Source organism: Primulina huaijiensis, chromosome 2 (genome assembly GCF_012295235.1).
Source record: "Primulina huaijiensis isolate GDHJ02 chromosome 2, ASM1229523v2, whole genome shotgun sequence".
Classification (NCBI taxonomy): Eukaryota; Viridiplantae; Streptophyta; class Magnoliopsida; order Lamiales; family Gesneriaceae; genus Primulina; species Primulina huaijiensis.
In genome coordinates, this window is record NC_133307.1 from 18,200,783 (window position 1) to 18,210,992 (window position 10,210).

A 10,210-nucleotide genomic window follows, 5' to 3' on the forward strand; every position below is an offset into this window, starting at 1 on the left:
TGATTTATACAACTCCTTGTACAAACCCACTCCAAAAAGACAGCATCCAACTAGAACTCCTAGCACTCAAGATTGCAGGCAGCACCTCACAATCAGCATATTGTTTAATGTTTCATATGCAAAGACTACAAACACATTGTTTTACCTATTTGTGTGAAGACTCACTCAACTAATATTTGAAGTTCAACTCTCTTGTATATGTGTGAGTGATTGTGTGTGAGGAATTTATCATTTCCAGTGTACATCTCAAATGTATCCTCACACAAGGGCTTGTGCTCTCAACTAGCAGATTTCTTCATGCTAACTGCCCATGCTTTGAATCTCCTTCAAAAGATCTTGTTTGATCTTCAAGATGTTGTATTTATATGCTCCAACAATGATATATACGTTAGATACAAGAATATGACCGTTTGGAAAGTTTTTGTACTGTTTCTGAAATTGCAACGGTCAAATTCGCAATGCTGGACATTTTGTCGAGTGGTCAACTCTGATCAACTAATCAACTGGTCTGGTTCAGTTCTGTTGGTCTGGTTCAGTTTCAGCTGGTCCGGTTCGGTTCAGTTCTTGTCTGGTTCAGTTCAACTGGTTTGGTTCAATTCAGTTTCAGCTGGTCTGGTTTAGTTCAACTGGTTTTGTTCAGTTCAGTTTCAGCTTGTCTGGTTTAGTTCAATTGGTTTGGTTCAGTTCAGCTGGTTCAGTTCAGTTTCAGCTGGCTAATTTCAATTTGTGCATAACCAGTAGTTTCATCGTCATTTATCAGTATCTTAAGCTTTGAAGCAGACTTTGACTTCTGAATATTGTTTGTAGATCATCTTTTTATCTTTCTAATGTATACTGAATCTCTTCATTCCAATAATCGAGCTGAGAGATAAGACCAAAATACCGAAACTGCTTATACCAAATTGATTGTTGTTTTCGTGCAATCAGTTCGGTAATGCAGTGATCAATTAGACCTTGATAACTTCCGATTTTGCCCACTGACGTGAAATACGACTTGTTGCAAATTGAGTTTTATGATCATTCTTGTTAGTGGATTGTCATTTGAATAATCAAGCTGAGAGATATCATCAAAATACCGAAACTCGCCAGAAATTCAGTTTGGCTAAATTCAATTTCAGTTTGCTTCTTGTGTTTGCAACTTCACATGTGAGTAAATATGTTTGAAATACAATAACAAGTTTTGTTAACTTCAAAATCAAGATTGTGAACATGAAATATTCCAACAATCTCTCCCTTTTTAATGATCACAAAACTTGGATAAACAATCTATTCAACTAACATATTTCTCACCATTTTTGTTTGAATCCAAAAGTCATATTTTCAAAACATTTTTAGAAAAAACTTATCCCCCTCAATATATAAAAATAATCTCTCCATTAAAATTATAATGAGTTCTCTCCCTATATTTTTGAAAGTTTGAAATTTATAAAACTAGAGGAGTGTTTAACAATTTTCTCAATGGCTCATTTCTGCTGCAGCATATATGCTCTTCCTTCAACGAATAAACTAATTTTTCTTGAGTATAAATAGGCTGCAAATTTTATACTGCTGTAATCCTATACAAGTATAGTTTGCAACGTAAAAACTGATTCTTAATTTGGACACTCGAGCAAGGAGATATGTCATTTTTCTCACGGTCGCTGCAAGCTGCACAAAAATTCAGTTTTGCATATATATGTTTAAAAAATCTGAAATTTTCGAATTTTAAACATGAAAATCAGAACAACCGCTCTGATACCACTTGACAGGATCGAATATATAGGTGAAAGTGTTTAAAATGGGGGTTGAATAAACATTTTAAGATTTTCAAATATTTTACGATGGAATGAATTAGTTTAGTGATAAAATAAATTCAACAATATTGTTGTCGATGTAAATAAGTTAACTAATATAGTGCGGAAACAAACTGACTGACTGATTGAATACTCAAAAATAATTTAAATAAGATACCAGTTATAGGATCGAGCGCTTGCAGCTTTACCAAGATTTGTAGTTTGTGGTAATGGTGCAACTCAAATCTTTTAAACTGCACAGCAGCTCAAGTACCACGGTTTGATCGCTCTACCAAGCAGGGACAATTATTGCACCCAACAATCTCTCCCCCAATAATCGCACTCTTTGCAATCAATCAGAATCAAACCCATGATATTGGCTATGATACCACTTGACAGGATCGATTTGGGGGAAAATATTTGAGATACAATAACTCGGTTCTTGAAATATTGAACACCGATGAATTAAATCAAGTTTGGTTTTAAACCAAGTGAAAAACACTCAAAATAACCCTTCGTAGAAACCGATTAAATATTTTGTAAAGCATTTAAAATATATGCAAGTTGAATGAATAAAAATATTTTGGTTGAAGCATTTTATCAAATAATTTTCATGCAATATTTTGGTATTTGAAGAACACATAAAATGCTTCAACAATGCATCTTTAAAACATTTGAAATGATAAGTAAATGTAATAAATAAATAGACACGAATTTGTTTATGGACGTTCGGAGACTTCAAATGCTACTACGTCACCCCTTCTTCCACCTTGGGAAGGATTCACAAAAAGACTTTGATTTATACAACTCGTTGCACAAACCCACTCCAGAAGGGCAGCATCCAACTAGAACTCCTAGCACTCAAGATTGCAGGCAGCACCTCACAATCAGCATATTGTTTAGTGTCTCATATGCAAAGATTATAAATACATTGTTTTACGTCTTTGTGTGAAGACTCACTCAACTAAAATTTGAAGTTCAACTCTCTTGTATATGTATGAGTGATTGTGTGTGAGGAATTTATCATTTACTGTGTACATCTCAAATATATCCTCACACAAAGGCTTTTGCTCTCAACTAGCAGATTTCTTCATGTTAACTGCCAATGCTTTGAATCCCCTTCAAAACCTCTTGTTTGATCTTCAAGATGTTGTATTTATAGGCTTCAACAATGATATATACATTAGATACAAGAATATGACCGTTTGGAAAGTTTCTGTAATGTTTCTGAAATTACAACGGTCAAATTCGCCTTGCTGAACATTTTGTCGAGTGGTCAACTGGTTCACTGCAACTGGTCTGGTTCAGTTTCAGCTGGTCCGGTTCAGTTCAGTTCTAGTATGGTTCTGTTCAATTGGTTTGGTTCATTTCAGATTCAGCTGGTCTGGTTCAGTTCAGTTTCAGCTGTTGTGCTGAAATCAGCCTAGCTGATTTCAGTTTGTACAGTACCAGTAGCTTCATCGTATTTTATCAGTATCTTAAGCTTCGATTTTGTAACGCCCCGTGCCCGGACCCGCGCCTGCGTGACTGCACAATGGACTCCTATAGCAACTACTTCGTATTCGTCATCGCTTTACGAAAATGATTAACACAAGTTGCTATAGAAGTCAATTGTAAGTCATTATAAACTCATTTTAAATCTTTTATTTTTAAGATGTGGGACAAATGTATCACAATCACCCCTCTTTCAGAACGCAACGTCCTCGTCGCGGCCTGACCCCTCGATCCACCAGCACCGAGATTCTAGAGGTGGCTCCAGTCATGTAGCACATTGCCCCGCAGGTTCAAGAAGTAGCTCCCATGCACGTAGCACTTTGCCCCGCATAGCACTTATTTTTCGGTGTTCTATGCCGGTGACCGGCTCTGATACAACTTCAATGTCACGCCCTAGGGACGGGGTTGGTCGACACCGGCGTTGCTCTCAAATTTAAATTCGAAAACAACAAGCCTCAGAAGTAAAAAATTCAGAAACTAGTCTTTTATTCATAATACTGAATATTTATTGTCTAATACAAAGTCAAATAATAATGTTTTTTACAGCGGAAATGTAAAACCAAACATAATAACGTCTTAACAGATGCAGCGGAAAACATAAACTAGAACTGAAAAATAGCAGTCTTCTTCACTAGCCCCAGAACTGAATCTGCTCTTCTTCTTCTAACATTTCTTCCTCGTTCTTATCTGAGATGGGTTTGGTGGGTGAGTGATATGGTTGTCACTCAATAAATAAGGGCGTTAATAACTCCCAGTTTTCGAAATCATTTTGAACAGAAACAGTAATACAAATAATATACAGAACTCTTATTTTCATAACAGGAATCAGTATTCCGGAATCAGTATTCAGAAATCAGTATTCAGAACAGAAATCAGAAATTTAGCAAGTAAGCACTGAGCACGTTTGTGAATTTCATGGCTAAACTGATATCAGTCCCTTATATGTTATCTCCTCTAAGGGGTGAGGCCAGTAATCAATAATCATAATTCGGTAATGTCCAGAATATATATTCTTACCATTAGTTCACTAGGTTTCTGTGCTTCAAAAATCAGATATCAGAAATAAAATTATATATACTTTGCTTCAAAACAAAAGTCATAAAACTGGTTTCAATATATTTATACATAAACCCACTTACAGTAATTTGCTAGAAGTTTCGGTTGTTGAAGTGTGGAATCTGCTTGTTCTCGCTACTGGATTTTACAGCTCGAAACTAGGCACTCTCTTAGCTCTAATTTCAATAGATAACTCAGGATTTGTGTAACACCAATTCAGAGATTGGAAGGTGTTATTTATAGACAAATTTTTGACTGTTATCCTTCCCATTAATGGCCATAATATGACGTGATGTGCCATTAACAACTTTCATTTGATGTTAAATGCTTCAGTTACAAGCCATAAGTAGAATCAGTAGCTGTCTACTGAAATCTCATGCTACTGAACTCTTCTGCTGCTGGGTTCTATCTGCTGCTAGATTATATCTGCTGGAAAATACCAGCTTCTGAAATATCAGTTGCTGCTGGAAGCTTTTGCTGAACTTCTTGCATTGCTGCTGAATATTGCTAGCTGCTGAAAAATCCTAGCTGCTGCTGGAAATTCAGGTTCTCACAGATTCAGACTTTGACTTCTGAATATGATTTGTAGATCATCATCTTATCTTTCCAACGCATACTGAATCGCTTCATTCCAATAACGAGCTGAGAGATACGACCAAAATACCGCAACTGATCATACCAATTGATTGTTGTTTTCATGTAATCAGTTCTGTAATTCAGCGATCAGTTAAACCTTGATAACATCTGATTTTGCCCAATTGACGTGAAGTACAATTTGTTCAAAGTTGAGTTTTCTGATCAGTCAAGTTGGCGGATTGTCATCCAGCTGAGAAATATCATCAAAACATCGAAGCTCGCCAGAAATTCAGTTTGGCTAAATTCAGTTTCAGTTTGCTTATTGTGTTTGCAACTTCACGCGTGAGTAAATATTTTAGAAATACAATAACAAGTTTTGTTAATATCAAAATCAAGATTGCGAATATGAAATGTTCCAACATTCTTGCTGCATCTTTGAAAGTTCTGTTTCTTCTCTCAGCTACTCTATTTTGCTGAGGAGTTCTAGCAACTGAATATTCTTGTTGTATGCCATGTTCAGTTAAATATATCTCAAGAGATTTGTTAGTAAACTCAGTACCTCGATTGCTTTTATTCTATTGACTGAGATGAATTTTTCATTTTGAACTCGTTTCAGATGCTTGATCAGATGAGTAATAGTATGATATTTGCCACTGAGAACTATAACTAAGTAAATCTAGAGAAATAATAAAAAAAAACAACTAAAGTGTACTTTATTCTTCCTAAACTCATTAGAGAGATAGGTTCGAAGAGGTCCATATGCACTAGTTCTAAGCGTCTTGATGTTGATTTACTTTATTTGTTCTTGAATCTTGATCTTACATGTTTACCTAACTGACATGCAGAGAAAACAAGATTCTTAATAAAATTAATATCAATTAAATTGGTAAATAAGTTTTGTTATCTGAGATTGTTGATCGATTTGAAATTTAAGTGATTCAAACGCTTGTGTCACAACCAATGTTTGTCACTTTAAGATGTCACTAAACATGTTGGATGATCAGTATGACCAATATTCAAGATAACTTTGTGGGTTTTTCATCTCTGTTCCCTTGCAAAACAGTAGACTCACGAATATCTTTACTTGTGCATGTGTCCTTGTGAAAGACTACTAAATATCTATTATCATACAACTGACTAACATTGATTATATTATAACATATATTTTCTGTCAGAAGTAAAATAAAAATTATTTTTGTGAATAATCTCACACGGTTTTAACTTTTGAAATGTCCCCAAAATTTATTTTTAGTCCATTAAAAATAATAACTTCTTAAAGTAGATTTGCTTGTCCAATCATATGTCTAGAATAATCAATATCCAGATACAAGATGGATCTACTGATTGTGATACTTTTCTTCATTTCTTTCAAACACGAAGTTTAGTAAATGATACCCAATCTATTTGGGTCCAAATTGTATTAGTTCCTTGGAAACCCACATTTGTACATGCCACAATTGAAACAGGACATGTCACTGGATGGTGACTCTTTCTTGAAGTTCTTATTGGGATTATGATAGGTCATATGGCTTTTCTTCATGAATTTTGAGAATTTTTTGTAATAATGACATAACATGATTGCTGATTTGCTTAGCAGTCTTTCATATATTGCTTCAGCAGCAATAATAGTTGAGACATTTGGAACAACAACAATGGTAAGAGCTTTAGTTGGACGATTTGACGAATGCTCTTCACCACTTCTTACTTTCAGTTCAAACTCATAAGTGTGTTCTTGTCAAGAGTTTTATACAGAATATCCTTGAATACATTATCAAAGTTTGCTTTCTTCTTATCATCACTGGTTCAATTGCTTATGTATTTTTCTAGCATTTGTGGGACACCTTCTGTTACAGCCACTGCTGGATTAGAACTCATAATCTTAATGGGACCATTAGTGATGACATATCACATGTCATTGAATTTTGCTGCAAGAAGAGCTTTCATTCTGATTTTCCAGTCGTCGAAGTCTTCTTTTGAGAACATGAGAATTTTCCCGAAAGATGTCGTAGCTTTTTTTTGTAGTAGATGTTTCAAAATGAGATAAAGTCATTCTGATACCACTTTTTAGGATTAGTGAAGTGTTTAAAAAAAATGATTGAATAAACTATCCCAACTTTATCTCTCTTCTGTTTCTAAAAAATGTGCTTCAAACATTTTTGAAGAGTCTGAAGCTAGTCTCGCTTTTTTGAGGAAGTACATCAGACTACTGAAAGTGCAAAAACAGTTTTCAACACTTGATGAAACTAAAAGCAATGAAAGGTAATACAATACAAGACTTGTTTATGAAAGTTCGAAGGACAAACCCTTCCATATCTCTCATTCTTCTGTTCTCAGAAGGCATCACTAGAAGAATTTGATAAGTACACACTTGTACAAACCCATCTCAGCAGGAGTTACCCTTACCTACTGAAACTTCTAGTATTACAACTAAACATTATATGTAATCTGGGAAATACATTTTCCTCATATTACAAACACTTCACATTTTATAGTGGAAAATACAATAAAAGAGTGTGAGCAATGGTAGCATATATGCTCTTCTGAATCTAATGAGACTTTTTAGCGTGTGTTGGTTTATGCTTTCAGTATATATGATAATCTTGAGTGCATAGATGATTGAAGTTTTTCTTGAGTGCATAGATGATTGAAGTTTTTTCTTCGTGTATTTTATGATCATCAAGAAACTTTTTTATAATTCATCTTCAAAGTTCGAATAAAAACAAATCTTTTACCTATTAAGAGCACCCGAATCCTAATACAGACTTGTTATTTGTTTATGCTCATAATGATAGGGAGCAATAAATGATTTGTATGGTTCATTTAATGACATTTAATGAAGTGCATTATTATACAAAATGACCATTTAAAGAGGGACATCTTTTGATAGATAATACAATTTTTTTTAAAAAAAATGTAAATCAGCCCAACCGGTTTTTCGCCGATTCGATCAATTTTGACCGGTTCAACCGATAAAATGGTTTTTGACCGTTGTCTAGATCGGACCCATGATCGGTTTCTGGTTGAACCGAACGATTGAGTCCAACTCTGAAAACATGTATTAAGAAACGAACATTAATTTTTTATAATGTTCAATCAGACTTACAATCAAATGCATGCGGCAAAAACAAATATATAGAGACAATGTAACACAAAAATATTAGCGGGACAACACAAAATTTCCAATGGCTCGAAAAAATATTTCCACTCGTCGATGTAAGTTTTATAACACTCAATAGCTTCCGCCAAGAGTTCATGGAGTAGCTTCACTTAAAAAATAATAATTCTTTTTTTTTAAAGTTTAAAATAATTATTTTTAATTTAATAATTATTAGATTGNCCACACGATTGCCATTGCACCTTACATTCATTAAGAAGACGCCACGTGGAATACTACGGGATAGCGAGCCTCTAGGAAAGTCAAAACAGTCAAATGACGTCGTCTTCTATCCCTTGTAGTTCCTTATTTCTTGTTTGGTTCTGCAGTGCGATTCTTCTCTGATCTGAAGGTAATTTTTTCATTTCTCTTTTCTGTTCGTTATGTTTTTTTTTACATTTCTTTTTGTATTTGCCATTAAATTTTTCTATAGATCAGCATAAATTCGAATTATCCGGGCCATATCTGACTCGATTTTTCGGCATGCTTGATGTTTGCTATTTGAAAATACTTTCATGGGTACTTTTCCTAAATATATGAACTTAGAATTTAGGGACGGTCAGAAGTTTTAGGTGGTTTAGAATTAGATTGTTTAAGGTTGAGCTGGTGTTCGTTTAACCTGATTGATATTTTTTGCATGGCTTAAATTCCATCTTCACCAGAGTTGGGTATTCTGTTCATTATATTTGTGTCATTTACGGTATTAAATCCTATTCTGATCTTGTTTTTGCATGTTATGGATTGAAACTTTGAACCTTTCGATTTATAAAGGACTCTGGTTATAAAAGAACTGAATTTTCTCTCTTTTGAGCGCTGATAGTTGACGGATTTTATGTTTGATCAAGGTTTTCTTATAGTTTTTGTTTTTGTAGGAAAATTAGTGCTCTCACATTCGAAATATGGCTACTGGGTTTGGGAATCCATGAGCAGGCATCCCCCAAGCCCTTCTTGTTCCTGTAGTAATAACAACAGTGATACTGAAAATTTTGAGTGTAATATCTGCTTCGATTTGGCACAAGATCCAATTGTTACACTCTGTGGTCATCTCTTCTGCTGGCCTTGTCTTTATAAGTGGCTTCATATCCACCCTCGTTCCCAAGAATGCCCTGTCTGCAAGGCCCTTATCCAGGAGGAGAAGTTAGTCCCTCTATATGGCCGTGGAAACAGCTCAACTGATCCTAGATCTAGATCAATTCCAGGAATGGAGATTCCGCATCGTCCCACTGGGCAAAGACCTGAGACATATCCTCCAGATGCTAATGCAAATGCTTTTGCGCAGCAAGGATTTGGATTTATGGGAGGATTTGGTCCATTTGGGGGTTTTGCACCAATGGCTACTGCCAATTTCGGGACTTTACATTCTCTACTGCATTTCGTGGCTTGCTTCCATCTTTCTTTAACTTGCAAGTGCATGGATTTCCTAATGCCAACATGTATGGAGCGGGACATGGTTTCCACCATGGGTATTCAACTGCATTCCATGGTGGACATGCTCAGGGTCTCCCGCGACGTGGAAATCAGCAACAGCAGACAGATTCTTTATTGAAGATTCTCTTGTTAATAATTGGTTTGAGTGTGTTCCTGGCATTGATTTGGAGTTGAGGAGAATCTGCCCTTGGAGCTTAATTTACCGAGAGGGTTCAATATTTTATTGGTTCCTCAATCTGCTAGTTCTTTAGCTGTGTGCCAGTTATCTTTTCTTGTATTTGTTGCTGTTTTGGTATAATATCAGTGACATGATCTGTTTATGTTTTCGCTGCTCATATTGGTATTCCTCTTTGTATTTACTTCTCTTCCAAATGCTCACTTTATGTACAAGAAACAATGTACACGAGTTCAGTGCTGAAGTTGAACATCAATAGTATGGTGGTGATCAAGTTCAGTTTTTTGGTTTGCTTATGCACTCTGTTATTTGTCGGTTTCGAAGCATGGGTTTGGCTTGGACTATGATGTCGTCATTTCTCCAAACTAAACTATATAGTGTTCATTTGTGATTCACATTCCCTTCCCTTCTCCAGCAAAATAAAGGAGTATTACTGTTCTTGATACATATATATTTGTAGATTTTTTAGTCGTTGCTGTGCGGTATAAATTCAGCATAACAGTGTCTATAGTATCGCGCTGGCTGTGACCAGATGGTTTCATCCTCCTTAATGAT

The 10,210-nt window shown here is 35.3% G+C and overlaps 1 protein-coding gene across 1 annotated transcript; it reads left to right on the forward strand.

Annotated features, from left to right (window-relative positions):
* The first annotated feature begins 8,376 nt into the window (after positions 1 to 8,376).
* Positions 8,377 to 9,899, forward strand: LOC140967638 (uncharacterized). The gene is given in 3 exon segments (XM_073428329.1): positions 8,377 to 8,404; positions 8,910 to 9,401; positions 9,404 to 9,899. Coding segments are annotated over 2 exon segments (678 nt in total). The 5' UTR covers positions 8,377 to 8,404; positions 8,910 to 8,974; the 3' UTR covers positions 9,655 to 9,899.
* Positions 9,900 to 10,210: the final 311 nt, after the last annotated feature.